The sequence below is a fragment of the Dermacentor albipictus genome, chromosome 7 (assembly GCF_038994185.2).
Source record: "Dermacentor albipictus isolate Rhodes 1998 colony chromosome 7, USDA_Dalb.pri_finalv2, whole genome shotgun sequence".
NCBI lineage: Eukaryota > Metazoa > Arthropoda > Arachnida > Ixodida > Ixodidae > Dermacentor > Dermacentor albipictus.
In genome coordinates, this window is record NC_091827.1 from 26,636,358 (window position 1) to 26,656,734 (window position 20,377).

The 20,377-nt window shown below is 48.8% G+C and overlaps 1 protein-coding gene across 2 annotated transcripts in view; it reads right to left on the reverse strand.

Moving 5' to 3' along the window:
* The window catches only part of LOC135919270 (gremlin-2-like), a 77,737-nt gene extending 57,886 nt beyond the window's left edge, over nucleotides 1-19,851 (reverse strand). The window contains exon 1 of one of the 2 annotated variants that reach the window (XM_065453003.2): nucleotides 19,708-19,851. In XM_065453003.2, the coding sequence (XP_065309075.2) occupies nucleotides 19,708-19,794 (87 nt within the window). In that variant the 5' untranslated portion in view covers nucleotides 19,795-19,851. The remainder of the gene's footprint in view (nucleotides 1-19,707) is intronic. The other variant, XM_065453004.2, reaches the window with a different exon arrangement.
* Between the last annotated feature and the right edge of the window lie 526 nt (nucleotides 19,852-20,377).

A 20,377-nucleotide genomic window follows, 5' to 3' on the forward strand; every position in this document is an offset into this window, starting at 1 on the left:
GAACGGACGCCAAAGAGCCATTTGTGTAGCCAGCCCTCCTCCACAGTCTCTCCTCCTCCCTTCCATCATCCTCCCTCGCCCGGAGAGCCGACAGCGCGCATGCGCGGCGGCGGAGCAGATTCGTCGGCGAGCTGGTTACGAGGCCGACGACAACGCCGACGACGACGCCGACGACGACGCGAAACCCAGGAACGGACGCCAAAGAGCTGCGCTCTAAAACAACTTCACAAATTCCCAGAGCATTCCTGGCGGATAATATCTTGTTAGTATAAGCACTCGTAAACAAATCGCAAGAAGGTCAGTCTCTAATAGCACGGATGTGAGCGCCAGCGCGTGCCGTGCACATCCCACCGAGAGCAATGGGTCCGAGATCTGCGTGTGTCGCATCGTGCGGCGCCGTAAATCTTGGAGGCCATAGTTGGCCGCGCTCAGTGCCCGCAGCCGGCGCCCACAAATTAAAAACAAACGTGTAAAAAGACAAGCATATTGGTCCAGAGTCTCGAAAAAGTCAGTTTTGCCATAAAGGTGGAGCATTGATGGCGACAGCAAGGGGACTATACACGAAGTAAAGTTCGTACAGTTTTATTGGTGTCACGCGCGCTCAGGCAAACGTTAACAGATCTCGCTCGATGACCCCGAACTCGCAGTCGCAAACACGAGCGAACGCGTCGTACGTGTCTCGGAAACTTGAGATCACGCGACCGCCAACAACTTTACGCGCGGGAACAACAAAATGCGCGTGAAGACACCATCCATTTCGGCCTGCCGCGGAGAGAGTACCTCTAACATCATCGATACGGCGCGCGAGGAGGAGAAGGCAGACACCCCCCCCCCCCCGAGTTCGTGCCCCCTCCCCCTCCTCCCCACCAGCGCGTGCTTGATTACGTTACCACGCGTCCTCGCCCTCCCCATCCCGTTTGCGCAGAAGGCATCGTCAGCTCTCGCGTTTCCCGGAGTAATTTACCAACGCGACAAATGGCTCAGCGGTGTTTCCTGAGCAGCACGCTAGTGAGGTAGCTAGGCTCAGTGGAGCCCTGGAATAGGGGCCCACCCTTGCCGGAAGAGGCTCCAAGTCGCCGGCGCGCAAGAAGACGACGGAGACCTCGAGACGCTAAATCCTTGAAAGAACCAAATAAAGTTTCTCTCTCTCTCTCTTTCTCGCTCTCTCTCCTGCCTACCGCGTCCCGGCACGTGCACATTGGCGGCGCTTTTGCCGCTCAAGCTTTCCACGCAGAAGGACGCTTGAAATAACTTTTGCCTAGGCCCATATAGTTTTACGCTAGATCTACCAGCCGTACCGGCTCCGAGTACGTGATTGAAATGGCCGAAAACTTCGTTAAATCGAAACTGTGTCACCAAGTTGCTTCGTTAAATCGCGAAAAAAACACATACACGGTTTTCAATGCAACTACAAGATCGGGAGATGAAAACAGTTCGTTTAATTGCGAATTTCGTTAAATCGAGGTTCGTTACAGTATCGAAGTTTGATTTCTACAACGAAATTGCGAGTAGGTCTTTCGCGAGACGCTCGTAAACACTAAAAATTTTAACGGTTTCACCTAAGCTGTCAACTCGCTTATCACATGAGATGAACCAGATTGTCCACTTGAGATGAATCAGCAGATGCAGAGCTATATATATATGTGTGATACCTGTTTTCAGTGCAGAGCTACGGATCTGAAAAATTTGAGCTTGAATTGTTTTGTAATTTCCTGAGTGTCTGCAATTTTTGCAAGAACCTACAAGGTCACAAATAAAAATTATTCTCTCTACAGTCGGCAGATATTCACTTTTTTTTTTCAACGCAACAAATTTCATTCAAATCGTCCAAACGGTCGTGCAATGAGAGAATCTCCGCGTTTCACACGTGTTTCGATATGAAAATTGACGTAAACTCTGAGCTAAGTCTTTCATGTGTTGTATGTTAAATGTCGAGCCGCAGGCTTACAGATGTCCCACTCAGCGACGATAGACGAATTTAGCAGTGACTTTTTTTTTTTCGAAGTTATTCAGTCAACTCAACGTTTCGTAAATTTTCAACAGCATGCCTTGCGCTCATAGAAGCGCAATCTTTTCCTCATCACTGCACATGGCCATCTTGAACCAATCGTCTGAAAGACGTTTCGCAATCGCAGCGACGCGGGTCCAAAAATGTTTTCAGCTTGCTCCTGCGCCGATGCGTTTTCCTGAAATTAATTCTGACGCAGGAGCGTTGTGTGTAGCACATTATAAAAGCGCTCATCGGCACAATACGTGGACGTTCGCTTATACTCACCGACATTGATTTCGGTATACATGCATTCGCCCCCACTCATGCGTACACTCGCACTCATCGGCCCTCCTTTGTATGATAATATAATTTTTCACATTTAAAAGTGAACAAGGGTGTAGATAGTGGTCCATAACTCACACCCTTACGCAGAAGGGTGTAAGGTGCGAGTTACAGACCGATCTGCACACCCCTTAGTCACTTCTACACTTCAACTCACGCAGAAGGGTGTAAGGTGCGAGTTACATATTGACCTACACCCTCATGGGGTGTAAATTATTTCACAGAACACTCACGCTTAAACTACGCGTGCTCGCCAACATTCATTCGCGTTCATACTCTCCTTTGGTTTACGTCTCACGCTCGTACTCACACTCGCGCTCATCGGCACATTCGCACTCACGTCCGCTCAAAAATCACCGTCGCCAATTTTTCTGTTGATATCACGGACGTGCCCACTCAGAACTCTCCGTGACGAAACTTTCATTTTATGCGAAGCATATTACGAGAGCTCAACCCAGCTCCTCAGGCGCGGCGGTGTCGCCTTGAAACCACGTGACACCGTGACGTCACGACAGAGGAGAAGTGGCTTTGGCTCAACTCTTGCAAGACGGGCTGGGTGGGAATCGAACCAGGGTCTCCGGAGTGTGGGACGGAGACGCTACCACTGAGCCACGAGTACAACGCTTCAAAGCGGTACAAAAGCGCCTCTAGTGAATGCGGTGTTGCCTTAGAAACGCGCTGTTTCTAAGGCGTGCGTCTCTTGCTCAGGCGCACATTTCGTTGCCGCGCCGAACGCTGCTTTGCTCGACGCTCACCGCGTCCAATGCGGGGCGCGTAGTCGCTGCCCTGTAGCCTATTAGAGAGTTTTAGCCCAGCGGGTTTACGGCCAGCGGAGCGGAGCGGGCGAGCGGAGACGCGACTGCGCATGCGCACCACGCTGAGGCGGCCAGCGGTTTTACGGAGCAGCGTTTACGCCCGCTGGAAAGCACTCCCCAGCGGAGCGTATACGCAGCGCGCGAGTGTGCGTAAGGGCGCGCGGGCGTGTATGGGAAATGCAAGACGGCAGCCGCGAACATGAACGCCGGCAGTTCTGCATCGAAGACGGCGACTGCCGCGCTGACCCGTACATTAATACTCAGTACATTATTAACAAATAATGCACTGAGAACATGTAATATATCTTTATTCAACATTTCTTGCATAATAAAAGCAAGCGTAATTCAATTTCATTTCTCAGTAATTCCTATTCGAACCACTAGGTGGGGCAGCAGAGTTCCCCGCTCTTTACCCCGCTCGAGCGGGTGATCCGCTGGGCTAAAATTCTTTTTTCGCGCGCCGCTCCGCTGGCGCAACGGTGGAGACCGCTCCGCTCCGCTGGCCGTAAACCCGCTGGGCTAAAACTCTCTATTGTCTTACACCCCTTGGCGGGTCGACGGGAACGCTGTCGTGTTCCACTCTTGAAGGCGAAGCAGTAATGCATGAGTTGTTTCTTCGTCTAGCCGAACCAAATATAGCCAAGCAACAGCAGTTCACCAGGCTAAACAGTGGTTCAACAACTAAAATAAAGGCTAGTATGCTTCGCATCCTGGGCTTAACCTTACCTAAGCCACATCCATTTTTCTGACTGAATTAAAATAAGAAGCACTGCAAATAATTACTGAACCCTCGTCTTTCCCCCTGTATATATTTTAATGCCTTATTATTATTATTATTATTATTATTATTATTATTATTATTATTATTATTGACGTTCGTATAGTTGGCTTCCGCGGTGTCCTCGGTGATACCAAATGGCTCCAACAACTAATCCACGTCCCTCAGTCTCCAGCAGCTGCGGAGCACCTGACCAAGGTGGCGGTCAGACCTGTAACGCAGCAGAGAGTGCTAAGAGAGAGAGAGAGAGAGAGAAACTTTATTGTGATTCTAAAGATTTGAAGGAGGGGTGGTCGGAGCCTCTCAGTCCAGGGCCCCACTGGCCTCTGCCGCCTGCCTGACCTGGCTAATTAAGGACTTTTGTCCTGCCAGATCGGAGCGGGCGAGCTGTGCCTCCCACTGCTCCATTGTCATACTGGTGTTTGGCCTATGAGGGTGCTTAGTGCACTCCCAGGTTATGTGCATTAGGGTAGGTATGCCACCGCACCAAGGACAGTTGGCCCTATAACGAGTGGGATACATGGCGTTTAGCAATTTTAAATGGGGGAACACCCCGGTCTGTATTTTACGCCAATCGGCGGCCTCTTCCCCGTTAAGTTGTGGGTGAGGCGGCGGGTATTTTCCTCGGACTCCACGCTGATGAGCAAGGGTGTCTTTGGCATTTAAATTGGTGGAATTTTGTGATGGGTAGTGCGGGTGGTTGGGGTTAGGAGAGGACGCCGTCGCTCGGTTAGTGAAGCCTCGAGCTAACGCGTTAGCCTTTTCGTTCCCCTGTACCCCCGCGTGGCCCGGGCACCAGAGTAGGCGATGATGGTGGTTGAAGGATTTCGGGATTATCGCGAGGCTAGCCGCAGTCACGTGCCCCTTGAGAAACATGCGACATTTCTCCGGCGAGTCCGTGACCACGACCGAGTCCCTTTGCGAACGCTCCGCGTGAGCGAGTGCGATCGCCACTGCTAATGTTTCAGCCGAGGCTGGGGATCCCGCCGTGGCCGACGCGGTAATTTGCTGTTGGCTGACAGCGTTCACGACTGCCAGGGCGTACCTCCTTTGGTAGCGCTGCCCGGTCGTGTCTGCATACAGAGCTGCGTCCGTGTAGTACGTGTTGTACCTATGGTTGTTAGAGTAGGCTGATTGAATGTGTTGTGCACGTGCTTTGCGCCTTTCTTTGTTGTACTCTGGATGCATATTCTTTGGAATTGGGGCTACTGTAATTTTGGATCTCATCGAAGGAGGGAGAGGTACGGCCTGCTCTGTGAGATAAATGGGGTATGCTGGGATATTGAGTCTAGCCAATATTGCCCTACCAGTTTTTGTGAAGCTGAGGCGCTCCCTCTGTCGCATCAGGGTGGCTTGCCTCAGTTCGTCGAAAGTATTGTGCACTCCCAAAGCTAACATGCGCTCCGTTGAAGTACATTTAGGCAGGCCCAGAGCAGCTTTGAAAGCGGTTCGAATTATTGTGTCAGCCTGCTTTTCCTCCTCCCTGTTCAGGATTTGGTACGGTAAGCCATAGGTTATTCGACTAACCACTAAGGCCTGTACGAGCCTTAGGGTATCGTCTTCTCGCATTCCCGCTTTTCGATACGTCACGCGACGTATCATTTGGGCTATGTTGTTGGCTGTGGATTTGAGGGTCTTGAGTGTCTGTAGTGCTCTCCCGTCGCTCTGAAGCCACAAACCCAGGACTCGCATCGTGGGTACCTCTCGGACTGATTGGTCCTCAACCACGATGTTAATCGATCCTCTGGATTTGTAGCCTTTCGCGTGTATCCGGATAACCTCAGATTTTTCGGGTGCGCACTTCAGGCCACTCCATCTAGAAAATTTCTCCACCGCTAATACTGCACTTTGGAGCGTATATTCCTTATCCCCTAGTGAACCTCTGCTCGTCCACAGCGCGATGTCGTCTGCGTAGAGCGTGTAACCTAGGTCGGGTATCCGATCCAGATCGCGCGCGAGCCGACACATCGCAATGTTGAAGAGAAGAGGAGATAATATAGCTCCTTGAGGTGTTCCTTTGTCAGGCATTTTAAATAAATCCGAAGTGATTTGGCCAATACTGATGCTCGCCTCGCGGTTGGAAAGAAACGCTCTTAAGTAATTGTATGTGCGCTCACCACAACCCGCGAGTTCGAGTTCTTCCAATATTGCGGCGTGAGAGACGTTGTCAAATGCTCCTTTAAGGTCTAGTGCTAGGACTAGTCTTTCGTCGCCGTACGGTATATTAGTTAGAATTTCATCTCTAAGTAGGAGGAACGCGTCCTGGCAAGATAAACCCGTGCGAAATCCTATCATGGAGTCCGGGAACCAGCTCCGCTCTTCCAGGTATCGCTGCAATCTGCTATGGATAACCCTTTCATAGAGCTTACCTAGGCAGGACGTGAGCGACACCAGCCGTAGTGTATCAATCGAGGGATTCTTTTTTGGTTTGGGAATCATGATTGGGGATCATGATTTGGGGATCATGATCATGATCTCTGGATCCGGACAGGCCGCCAATGCCAACTGACCCTGTCAACCTTTAACGCCCGAACGCTGTCGAGTGAGGCTCGCTTAGCAGTACTCTTTGATGAACTATCAGACATTGTTTGGGGTATCATTAGCCTTAGCGAGATGATGAAGTAGATCACTTTTATGAAGATGTTGAACAGGGTGTCTACCAAGTTGAAATTTCGAAATTCCCTGAGTTTTCAAGGTTTTCCCTGAGTGCCTTTGCAAAAATTCCATGAGTGATGAAGAACTATGTTTTATGTCAAGACGGGCTGAAATCATATCGCCCGATGCTGTCACTCTCTAGTAAGCATATGAAAAAATTTTAAAAACGACTTAATCCAATTTGAATACTAAGGAGTAGTGTTTATGTTATTCAAGAAGAGAATAGAAGGGGGGTTAGCAAATAAAATGCCTTCGAAAAAAATTGCAAATGGAGTCAGACATTCTCAAATACGAATAAAAAGGAGATGCATACAGATGCAAATATTTGCGAATATGAACTTTCTGTCAAATGTTAGCGAGCTCAGTGGTATGAGGCCCGAAATTTGTCACAATTGAGATTCTCTCAACAGCTCGTAAGTCAACCTCAACTCCTAGGACAGTTGTCAGCTGGACATATATCTCAGCTGACATATGTCAGGACAGTTGAGGTATACTCTCAGCCCGCGCACGACGCCTCAGTGTTGTGTTTCACTGCTTTAAAGAGCTTATTCTGGTTTGGATGAGAGATGCCTGCATCTCGGCATCAGCCAACACTGTTTTTAGAGCTCAAGCTCCTTCAAAACGGCGGCAGCACGCTTCCTTTCCCGTTCATTCCTCACTGCGTAGGTCCTTTCTGTTCTTGTCCTCCTTCCACCACTCGTTCACCCCACGAACCACTTGAAGCATGTTCTTGGTTAGTTGCACAGTCCACGTCCGATTTTTCAAACTCGGTAGGGGCCGCGAAAACGCTAGAAAAATCGGCCAGTTGGAAAAAATAAATGCATGTCATTAACCGCGACAGGCACATTCTAAAACGCTCTGAAGGCCTGTCGGTACATGTATTAGGTATATCGGTGCTCGTACTGTGACAGGCTATACCGAGTGCACGCGTGTATAATTAAGGAATACATACTGTGTCCCGTGGCAATAGCCCCTTCCCACGCTTGTTATGCTTCACTGCAATACTTTTGTGTATGCTTCACCAAGTAACATTTCTGTACAGAGGCAAAGCTGACTTTCGGGAACCAGCATTATGCAACGCAGAACTTTTTGTTGGGCTAGTTGGTGCATATTACTGAAGTACTATAGCGCCAAACAGACGACACAAGAAGAAGAGACACGGATGAGCGCGGACACGGACGAGACACGGACCGTGCTTTCCAAGCTTCTAAGGCAATCGCGAGGACCACAAATGCGGAGTGCATGGCATTGCTGACAGCAGCGAATTCGTCCGATAAAAAACACGGCACCCAACGGCAAGAAGCTTCATAGCGAACGTCGAAGCAGCTTGGCCTAGCGTTGCCGCAGTGGTGGCTACGGTTGTCAGCTGATCTGCGTGCTAGAGCACCGGTTCGAGGCAGTGAGGCAATCAAAATGGCAGCGGTGGTGGCTTTGATTAATGCCGTTTAGGACCTGCGATCAGGGCAAAACGTCCGGAAAATCGGACGGCGAAGTGCTCTTGCATCGGAAATATCAGACGTTCTGATACATCATACATTGACCTTATGGGGTACGTGGTGGTGCCGCGAAGCCGTCCTAATTATCGCGCATCCGGAAAGTTGATCGCTGAGTGCACACTGGTAACTTCTCCAGCCAATGACAGGGCGTCAAATACGATTCATTACGATTACTGTCTGTTACTCGAGCCAGTATTACCGCGACTTTCAACCCTTTCAATAAAATTACAGCTAATTTTCTCTGGCAGAGGCACAAATTCCCTGAGTTTTCCCTGAGTTTTTCCAGACTTCTCAAAATCCCTGAGAATTCCCCGTTTTCCCGGTTGATAGACACCCTGCACAGCGTAACATTTCTGTAATGAGGCGAAGCTGACTTTCGCGAACGAGCATTATGCAACGCGCCGTGCTTTCCGGACGCCAAAGCCAATCGCGATGACCGCAAAGGCGGTGTCGGTGAAATTGCTGACAGCGGCAAATTCTTTCAATGAAAAACACGGCACAGAACGACAAGAAGCTTAATACCAAACCTCGACGCAGCTAGGCCTAGCATTAGCGCGGTGGTGGCTACGGCTGCCAGCGGATCTGCGTGCGAGTGTGCCGGTTCGAGGCGGCGAGGTTATCAAAATGGCAGCGGTCTGCGGTCACGGCAAAAAGTCCGGAAAATCTGACGGCGACGGGTTCTTGCAACCGAAATTTCAGACGTTCTTATACATTGACCCAATGGGGTACGTAGTGAGGCCGCGAAGTACGTCCGAATTATCGGGCATCCGGAAAGTCGCTCGTTGACTGTACTCTGGCAACTCCTCCAGCCGACGAGGCGGCGTCGAAGACCATTCGCTACGATTCCTCTATATGTTACTCAAGCCAGCATTACCTCGACTTTCGTTCCCTTTCAACAAAATTACTGCTAATGTTCCCTGAACGAAGCACAAATTTCCCGAGTTTTCCCTGAGTTTTTCCACACTACTCAAAATCCCTGAGAATTCCCGGTTTTCCCGGTTGGCAGACACCCTGCGCGGCTTCCGCCTCCACACCGTAAAAATACTATACACGCTCATTCACCATTAAGGATGTCAAGTATTTTACTGTGCAGCAACCAGTAAAAGTTAACCTTTTGATATCCGTTTTCATTGCTCAGACAGAGCCTTAGCAGGGGCGTGGACTTGGATGCTACCTGTAGCACCCTAGGTTAATCTCACGCCGTTGCATCAGAAGACCGCGCAAGCGCTACTGCACTCCTTCGGATCGACTGGCCCGTGTGAATGCATTTTCTCTTATCTATTCCTATTCTTTTATTCTTCCTTTCTCTCACTCTCTTTGCTCTCTTTCTAACCTTTATATCCCCCACTCCAGTGCAGGGTAGCAAACCGGAAACTCGCCCCTGGTTAACCCCCTTGCCTCTCCCCTCTCGCTCTCCCTCCCCCTCTCTCCTTCTCTCTCTCTCTCTCTCTCTCTCTCTCTCTCTCACGCCGTCGATATCCCTCTGGCGCCACTGCCCATTATTCAGCGGTCTCGAGGGACGCGGAATTTCGCCGAGCGGTGATGAGCCGGACGTCGCCGGTTTGGCGCGCGATACTTTCCAGGGTGGCCCGGCCGGGTGAGGCAACCGCGGCGAGTGCGAGGCCTCGCGGAAGAAGAAGAAGCGGCGGGCGATACGCTATAGTAGCGGCGGCGTCGTACAACACATCCGCCGGTGCGACGAAGAAGCGAAACTTTCGGCGGCACGCGAAGAAGAAACAACGAGGACGACGACGACGCAGGATGAATGAGCGCCACCGCCGCACCCAGCCAGCAGAGCCACCGGGGGTGCGGCACGGCGCTTCCCTTTTTTTTCTTTTTTTTTTTTGCATTGGCGTGGGAGCGCACCGCGTAGCCGCCGGGAGGGAGAAGTCACGCCTCGCGCGGAGCGACCGTGCGCTGATATCAACAACGGCACCGAGATTTGATAGTTTTGAGCCAACATCTTAGGATAGCCGTAAATTTATTACGAGCCGCTCGGCGAGTGTGAAGAGTTTAGCTGGAGAGTTTAGCCCAGCTTTTGGCGTGGCCATAAGTTTATTTTCAGCCGTGGACGTCAAGTATAAGCACCGCTGGTGGCGACAACTTCTGGCGGCTCTGTTCAAGTACAATGCATTCGAAGCGTTTATCTGTTGCGTGAGTGGTTCTGGTCGAAGGAAAACATGACTTAGCTCCATGGTTGAATATCGTGCCACCTTCTTGTGTGTGACGTCATTAGTGAAGTCACTGCTTCCGCTTTCTACTTCCGGGTTTCCAGGAACTACGCCTAAGTCGTGCTCACGTACGTGGCGGGTCTCTAAAGTCTACGATTCTGTGCTTTGGTGTGCAGCAATCAGTGATTTCTGATTAATTCTGATCATTCTAAACACTTCATCAACTCAACATGGAACTAAACTTATGCTCTGATATCATATCTATAACGAAACCCGTGAATACTATACCGTACTATTTTTTCTATTTTCTTGTGATTTATTTTGAATTTGCTCCCGGTCGTCTCAGGAGGTGAACCGGAAGTGCTGCGCAAGAAACAACAGTGTCACTCGATGCTCGTACCACTAAGACTGCATATGTTAACGACAACGTAGGTGCCGTCGCTTTACAGCAGCAGCCAAGCAGAATATGGTTGGTGAAAGAAAAAGCTCTGCGTCCTCTGCAGTTCAACTCTGCATCGCAAGAAGGCGCCATCCGCGTTGCCGCTCACGTTAACGTATCATGTGACCCAGTAGTGTGTAAACTGCTGCAATACTTGACGGACGGCTGCGTGCAGACGCTTTACAACAGTTAAATATAATAGAGAGTTTTAGCATGTCCGGTATTCTGGTATACGCAAGGGTGTTTGCGTACTACCGGTCACAGGTAGCGACATCTTGGGACGCTTCATCTAACCACAGTGCCTTACAGAGACGTTGTTTTAGCACCACGAATGTCCTTATCGAAAAAAAAATTTATTTAGAAAGCCAACGTGTTAGCGGTTACGCCACCGCTGAATGTATGCACCACCACAAAGTGGAATGAACTCTGTCACTGCAATATTGGTTCCGTGTTTGTGTGGTTGAGTTCTGCGCCCCCAGGGGGTATCACCAACACGTTTGCACCACCGCTAAACCTGCAATTCACTTGTGTATACCGGAATACTGGACACGCTGAAGCTCTCTCATAGAGATATTTAGCTTATATTTAATCACACTAAGGTTCGCGGAATATCGGGTTACTGGAGAAGCGTACGGTGTAGTAAAATAGCGGCGGTATACGTAAAGGCAAAATTTTTCAAACGCCTCATAGTTGGACAAGGCGTCACAAAATGTCGCTACCAGCTTTTTTTATGATACTACAGTCCACGGCTCCGGTAAACCGCGGTAATTTATAAATGGGAATAAGTTCACGGACAACCTAAAACTATCTTTACTCTGTCCGCAAACGTACTGCAGCAAACGTACTGCAGTTTACGGAATACCGGAAGTTCGAAAGCGTCGACGGTGGCCGCCAAGGGCGTAGCTACGAGAAAAAGGGGGGGGGGGGGGGGGGAGCACACAGTGCACGTGCCCCTACCTCCTTTACCCGAAATTTCTGTGTACCAGGGGTCGTCATCATCATCATCATCATGGTTACGCCCACTGCAGGGCAAAGGCCTCTCCCATACTTCTCCAACAACCCCGGTCATGTACTAATTGTGGCCATGCCGTGCCTGCAAACTTCTTAATCTCATCCGCCCACCTAACTTTCTGCCGCCCCCTGCTACGCTTCCCTTCCCTTGGGATCCAGTCCGTAACCCTTAATGACCATCGGTTATCTTCCCTCACCATTACATTACATTACATTACATTACATTACATTACATTACATTACAAACAGGCCTGGAGTGTGGCCTGATCCCGGTGACCAGAACCGGTAACGCACTCCCTCACCAGAGCAGGATTGGCCACCCTGGTGCAGTACTTGGCCACAACCTCCTATATGAACACAACAGTCAAACCCCGGCCCTCAGTACCAGGGGTACCCGGGCATAAAACGACGTGCTCACGGTGCTAACCCCCCCGGTGATAACCCCCCCCCCCCACACACACACATACCCTGAAATGATTTCCGGACTACGCCACTAGTGATGATGGTGATGATAATGATGACGATGACTGGCATCCGCGAACGGCAAGAAAGCTTTACGGACGAGCTAAAAGAAGGAACCTTTAGTGCATTCACGTACGCATTCGGCGGTGTGCAAATCGACACACAGCCGCTCCAACCGCGGGTCGCCTCTCCCATCACCCGCTCACCTCCAAGCGGTGCGCGGCTGCGCCCGCAGCGCCTCAGGAAGAGTGCGTGCACCATAGCGCGGCACACAGACGGACCCCACCCTTGAATATCGAGCCACCGCGTCGGTGTGCTACAACGGTAGGGAAAGCGGATGAAGAAAAATAACCATCAGCGCGGCAGGAGAAGTGGCGGGAGCTAGGTGGCGCGAAATAAAAAAGTACAAGTAAAAGGCATGAGAAAAACAAAAACAAAAAGAGAGCCAAAACGAGGAGATGCTGCGGCGGTGGTTGTATAACTATGCGCTTGCGCGGCGGCGATGCGCCTGATAATGCCCCAAAGGACTTGGGCCTGCCGCCGACCGAATATGCGAGCCTAATAGGAGGGCCATCGCTCGGGTGTGTATGCATCCCGGACGCGTCGGCGAGATTCGCATTGGCGCCGGCGCCGCTATGTCGGCGGGCGTCCTCGCTTGTCTGCTTGTTGCTTCCTTTCTTTTTCTTTTACTCGCCGTTGTCTCACGCTGCTGTTTCCTTGATTGTTTTGTGCGGCTTTCCGCTCGCCTCTTATAGACGCGCCTTATCCTCACACTATGCATGGTTTTCTTGCAACGTCATCGTCGTCGTCTGGACGAACTTGGATGAAACAGACGAAAAAAAAAATATACGCAGCAGCAGAGGGGTACGACGTGAAACGTCTTGTGCGCGTGCTGCAGACGGTGTATGGACAACCAAGGTACATAAATGGACTTAACCAAATACACAAGCTACGTTTATTCACGCACTAGGAATTGGTCACATGCTTAACTTATGTCACAGCTAGTGGTGATCTTAATTACGGTCTAATTCTGCAATCGTGCTCGCTCCCTAGCGGACCCGTGTTTCTTTTTTTTTTTTTTCAGAGAGTTTTGGCACTAAGGTAACAAAGCCGACCCATCCCGCCTAGAGGTGGTGCCCGAGACTTCCCTTCCCTTCCCTTCCCTTCCCGTGATCGCAGATTGTTGGGGTTCCTGCGCTTTCGCAACCTACGACCGGTATAGTTATACCGGTCATATCCAACGCATGCAAAACTATCCTGATTATACAATCCAAAGTGCCCAAGCCCAAGCCCCTCGTCTACCGCGGAACGCGTCAACGACAGAAGTTATTGCAATCGCTCAAGATTACTCTATCGGAACGCACATAACCATTGAAACAATGCGTGTGCGTATAAGACACTTTGCCCTCGCAAGTCTCCCTGTGGAAAGTCCCCACACGACATTCAGAGCAACTGTCTTCGCGCACCGTGCCTCTCTTACTTCAGGGTACGCACCTGCTGCAAGCAATGGCATGGCAAGAACTTTATTTTAGTCCAGAGAGACTAGGGTCGGAGGGCACAAGACCCCAGGCTAAGTCGGTGGCTCCGCCCACGTAGGCACCGGTAGGCCAACGTTTTCCCGATGTCATGAGCTCTCCGGACGGCCAGGAGTTGATCTTGGAGGACTTCGCTGGATATGCGCCGACTCCAGTCCTCCTCACTGTTGAGATCCGAAGCCTTCGATTCATCCACGGTGCGTGAGCCGTATACTCAAGTAAACCTCACAATCCCAGGACTTCAGAAAAAGTCAGACTTGCAGTCATCAGCACTCAAGCAACAACTTACTTTACTCCTCTCGTACGAGAAATACAGCGACTGCGCACACGTCTATACTGATGGCTCAACCACATCAACCAGTTCCGGTGGCGCTGTAGTTGCCAACAGGGAAAGTACAACAAGGAAGATACCAAGAAGGAAAATAACCCAACGGTTATGGACTTCCCTTATCACTACGCCTACAGCTACAGAGCTCGCGGCTCTTCAGGTGATCAACACAGAGAGTCCTGAAAAATGAGCTGTCTTCTGCGATTCAAGGCCAGCCTTACACTGTATACAGTCATTTCTCCGACATGGAACTCACGATCAACTGACGAGCGAAATCGTGGAACTCATCCATCACTTGAGAGAAAAATGCCATGATAACACTTTTCAATGGATACCAGGCCATTGCGGTATCATAGGAGATGATGACGCAGATAAGGCAGCTCGGACGTCAAACCCGCTGCGGCCCCATTCCTCTCCAAAGGACAGACGCTGAGAGACAGCTTTGCGCTCTAGCCCGCACAATTTCGTTAGCTGAATGGAACACCGCACATGCAAGGTGCACCAGACTTCACAGACTCATCCCTTCGCTGCAACTCAGACCTGCGGTCGGACTGCACCGACACGAAATAAGCGTCTCCATTGGCGTAGCTAGGACGTCTGGCACCCGGGGCCCGTAGGTCTTCTGTCACCCCCCACCCGGGGTGTAGCCGGCGGAAAGAGGGGTGTCTTCAGACGTATATGACACCCCCCCCTCCCACTGGCCCCTTGCACCCGAAGCCTACGCTCCCCCCCCTGTTGCTACGCCACTGAGCGTCTCTTCTGTGTCGGTTGTGGTTGGGAGTTGCATTCACGAAAGCTTGTTCAGCAGTAATTGGAATGCCTGCCAGTCCTGCGTGTGATCTGTGCGGCTTCGAGGAGAATACTGACCACTGTCCTCAGTTTGAAGAACAAAGACAATCTATGACCAACGCGTTCAGGAAACCAGATGATCGTCTTGTGAGAGAACAGACAGTACTAGAACACCGTCACCACCGATCATCGGCTGAGAAGGCACTAAAGGCAGTTTTCTGCTTTCTGAGAGCGTCTGGCTTGTGCGAGTGCCTTTTGACTCTGTAGTGCCGTTCGTGCACGTCTCTCTAGCCCCGTCTCTTTCTTTCTCTCCCTTCTTTCTATTCCCCTTCTCCCTTCCCCCAGCGCAGGGTAGCCAACCGGACTCTAGACTGGCTAACATCCTTGCCTTCCTTTTATCTCTCTCTCTCTCTCGCAACCTATGGTGACGGACACCTTCCGCCGAGTGGTCTAGGGGCTCGATATTATTATTATTTATTTATTATTATTTACATATACTGCCATCTTGAACAGCAAGATATTGCAGGACTGAGTGCGTCAATCAATTGAAGAATACATTTGAGTATGTCTTGTTGCACGAGTTTCTTCACGCTATTTCTGGATCCTACGCGCCGAAACGCGGGGGACGCAATAATAATAATAATAATAATAATAATAATAATAATAATAATAATAATAATAATAATAAGCGAAAGATACACGCGCATTTTGAGGCCTTATAACTCTTGATGAACATGGATTTGCGTTTGATTAATTATACCGGCTGTATATATCAGAAAGAGCGCTGTCAAACGCGACCACTTCTGTTCAGATGGACAAACGTACTGCTGGACTGTAGCCGAGCTACGCCCCTGTGTGCAGGCACGGTCGAGTAATTGGCTTCTTTAAGGCATGCAGTGCGAGTGCAAAGATATAAGTCACGTTAGTATTACATGTTTTCGTTGGATGGGGTTTTAGCAAGCGACCCCCCCCCCCTTCCCGTCTGATTGAACTGACTACTAACCCAGATTTAACGCACATGTTGGAATTTATGTGACACGAGGACTTACGTGAAGCGGTGAACAGTGTTTTACGTGCAACACTTATCACCTTTCCCACTGCGTTTTGCGCCGATGCGATTCCATGCCTGCGCGGAAAAAAATAACGGCGAGTCTTGGAGACTCCCCACCACGTGGCCAACATGAACGCGTATTGTACTGCCTCCGGGATCCGCACAATTTGCTATGACACTGCCTCCTGGAGCGGCCCAATTTACTTCGACGAGAAGATGACCAAACTCCGGGAAAGAGTCGTAGAGCTCTTCATTATAATAAAAGAATTACGCGCTTAACGACGTATATATTTAGGTAGCGTTTGTTGTTTCACTGCTTAATTTTGTAGAAAACATAGCTGGTAACCAGCACATATATACTTGCAATAGCTGGATATACATCAGGTGCCTTTTATTTTATTGCGCATCACTTTCCCAAGAAAATACTGTCATTTCTAGGCTTTTGCGCCGTTTCTGAAGATATGTAGGCTATGTGGCCAGGACGGACAGTATAAGCAAAAAAAAAAAAAGAATGGCGTCGCCTACGGTTTCTGCCGGAGGAGTTCCCCGCGTGAGATCTCCAACGGCTTGAAACTCCTCAGGACTTCAATAAAGTTCTTGACTGACTGACTGATCAACCATAATATCCGCTCATTAAAGAGACACTAAAGCGAAACAATAAATCAGTTTAGACTAATGAAGCAATGTTTGAGAACCCTGCAGGCAGTCACTTAAAAAGATAGTTTGATTATTATACCCGTGTCACACGGGCGTTTGGAAGGCCTTCCAACCGATAGTCAGTTGACTCAAAGGTCAAGTTCGAGCTGCTACACGGGCGGTTTCGACGGCCGCCGAGTCAATTCTCTATCGAGTCAACGGAGCACCTTACAACTCTATCGAAATCTCGATGGCCTTTGAGCAACGGAAGCGGAAACAGTGCGAACATGCCCTCTCGTTCACAGTGGGCTCGTACTATCGGTTGGAAAGAACAAATCAAACCAAAATGTTCTAAAAATACTATATATGAGTGTTATTAATTATTCAATAAAGTATTTTTGCTACTTGATATGCGCGATCTGCACATACTCTCGACAACAGCGACATGCAGCGACGCAAACGTTGCCGCAGTTTCGCTACTCAACAACTTAAAAGCTAAACATATATGTATGGCAATGTATAAACATTTCTTTAAATGCATAAACAAACATAAAAGAAATTATAGGGCTCTTAAGTGGTTTTAATGTTGCTTAACTTTTCGGTACATGAAAACGAAAGTAAAGATCCGCAGCGCCACACAATTTTACGAGAAACGCCTGAACCACGCAACGGCTTTTCAAAAGTGCCGTGTAGCAGCGCGACAACTCCTTTGACACGATAGAGTTCTGGCATTTCGAAGGCCGTCGACTGGAAGGCCTTCCAAATGTGCCCGTGTGACACAGGTATTAGATGAGAAAATGAAGGTCCAAGTATCAGTATTTTAATTTCGCGCCGAAGCCCCAGTGCCGGTACGTCAGCGTGACGTCAGGGATTCTAAAGTATGTTTTCGCATTTGGGCCGCGTTGGCTGAATAAAGATTCCCTAAACTTGCCATGTTTAATATTTGGTTCCTTTAGAACACAATGTAGTCAAGCTGTACGGCTATATATATTTAGTAGGCCCTAGAAGATGCCATCAAAATCCAAGACGTCACAGCCACCAGGTGCGGGAACTTTAGGCGTCGCCACCCGTATTTCGTTCTTGCGCTTTTTCTGGCATTTTCAAAGGTCTTATCGCTGTAAGAGTGGTGTTTTTAGTGTTGTAGAACGGTAATTTACTGGTGTAGAAGAAACCATATTTCACTTTAGTGTCCCTTTAAGTAGAATACGCGAAGTAACTTTCCTAATTATCACCAATATCTGCAGCACGATTACTGCGTTATATCAGAGGGCAATAAGAAAATATAAAAAATTCAAAGTCAGAAAGAACAGCATGAATTATAGTAATAAAACAAGACAAATACATGTCAATGCGATAGGTATATACATTAAAGATCCATACGAAGCAATTGACAAATTGGGTGTCAGACGTGCGAGCAAAAACTCCATGAGGTAGCTTGTTCCACACAATAATTGTTCGAGGGAAAAATGACATTTTGAAAACCTCAGTGTGGCATCTTATTTCGCTAATTTTCCAAACATATCGTTTGTCCTTGAATTAAAACGCGGAGAATATAGATACGTTTGTGCACAGTAAAATAGTTTAGACCCTTAAAACTGAATGTGTGTGTAAATCGGCCTATAACTCACACGCTTACACCCGAAATGGGTGTGGAGGTGTCGTATGTACGACCGAAATTCCGGTTCTTCGTCGTCTGCTAAACTCGCTTCGTCGTCTGCTATGCAGCTAGATCGGGCTGGGGTGGCTTAATCGGGAAGCACAGAGTAGCAGCATAAGAGGCCACCGAGCGAGTGCCAAAATCTGGCTGTTCCCACGTGACTACATGTGTCGTATACTCAGCTTCTTGGAGGCGAAACCGAAACAGGTTATGTTAAATTTAGAACGCTACGAAGCTTGCCAGTATTTTTTCTACGGTTCTGAGGTCCTCAATATCCATTTAAGACAGTAATTGAAGAGTCGAAAAATATCGCATCGGTACTCCTCCATATATAAATAAGTAGGGCTTTTTTTTAATATTCACCGGCTACACAAGCACTGTTCATTTTTTTTCTTAATCAGTGAAGATAAAGCGTAGCTCAGCCTACCTACACGAAGCCTTTTAATGCCTAAGCGTAGCACAAGAACTACTTTCTGCACCGCAGTTTCGATTAATGTAATAGCAGACGAGAGACAGGCAGCCATTGAAAACGCGTGGCGCCATTTTGTCTGGGACTCCGTATCTGTATTACGTCGCGTTGTCTAGATGCGGCAACGAGGTGCTGGTACGACCGTGCTTCGCAGAGGAACGTGACCGTATCTTCCCGGAAGATAACAATTACCGCAGAAACTAAGTTAACAATCACTGCAGGAAGTCCTTAGCGAGACTTGTCAGACAGTACGTAAGCATTAGTTCCAGTCGCTCACGGAAACGAAGACTAAATTTCTTAGACTTGAAATTGCTAGTTTCATTTAGCTAATGTGTAGAGGTGATAGTTTGTTTTTTTTTCGCACTCTAAATAGTATGCAGTGCCTGTCAGATTATTGAACCACTTTAAAAGTTTTTATGAACTGTTGCATATGTTTGCTTATGAGCTGCTGAATATTTTGTCTTAATCCCTTGTAGTTTTACTTGAAACAGCATCATAAACTTCTGCTCTTTACTGTCATCATTGTACAAAAGAGGCCTCATCTGCAGGCTATATAATACCTTTACCTTTGGCGACCGCTCTTGTTTGCTGCCTGCCGTTGCTATTTTTTGTATTGCGTGGAGCGGCGACACTTCCATGAGCTAAATGTGAGACCATTAGCAGTTATTTTACCGATTTGGAAGGCCAACGAACGATGTTTATGCAACTTTCATACGGTATTTTTGTGCTTTCGCTTGTTTTTCGTCTGTGCACGGTGGCAGCCTGCGTGGGTTATTTACGCGGTCATGTTTTAATACAATGCATGATGATGAACATAGCATCGCAACCGCATATCGAGTCGGTAACGGAATGCCACATGCACCCGTCGTAGCCTCAAAGCCAGTACCATAATAATGTTGCAAATAGGCAGAAGGGGGAAAAGAAATGTTGCTAACAAACCTAAAGAAACTTGCAATCTGAAACAGGCTCCGTCCATGACTGCATGAGCGTGACAATGCGAAACATCAACTCACGTTCGTGTCGTTCAAATCGTGCACCGTGATTTCCAGCGAAGAAGAACCATTCAATCGTATAACCACTTACCGAACCGAAATGAAGCGGTGTTGTTGCTGCCGTTCTTGCAAACTTCTTGCAAACACGGTTTAAAGTTCTCCACGCGAAATATCTCATCACTTCAAGCAAGCGAACAGGACGAACGAACCACCGCCACCGCAAGTTTCGAAACCGGCGAAAAAAGAGCGCGAAGCGGCACTGTTGCATGTGGCGCTACCGGCGTTGTGCTTCAACCTATGGCTTCAACCACGGTGGCTCCAATAAAGCTGTCTAATCTTTCTCATGCTTACATATATTCGCTTTAAAAAACAACTTTAATGCACAGCTATGTTTATTGAACAGCATGCATTTACCTTCTTGCAATTTTAAATTGTGCGGCCCCTTTGCGGGCTGCAAGTCGCAGCGTGCTATCAATGGGGCGCCAGATTTGAATAAGTGAACGTGCGCGCGCTTCAATACGTGCGTACGAAATCTATGCAGAATCGGTTTCCGTGCACACCAATTGTGATGCCGATTAAGCTGCAAGGGGTTTCATATGCGCTGTCCCCTCATCCTTTCCGAAGGATGCATAATTAACCGTGTCGCCCACCCAGGGCGTTGAGGCTGCCCTGGATCCTCTCCGGCAATGCCTTTGAAATTGCGACTTTCTCCAGCTAAACGTGTTCATAATGGCTAGCGAGTATAGCTTAGAGACATCAAG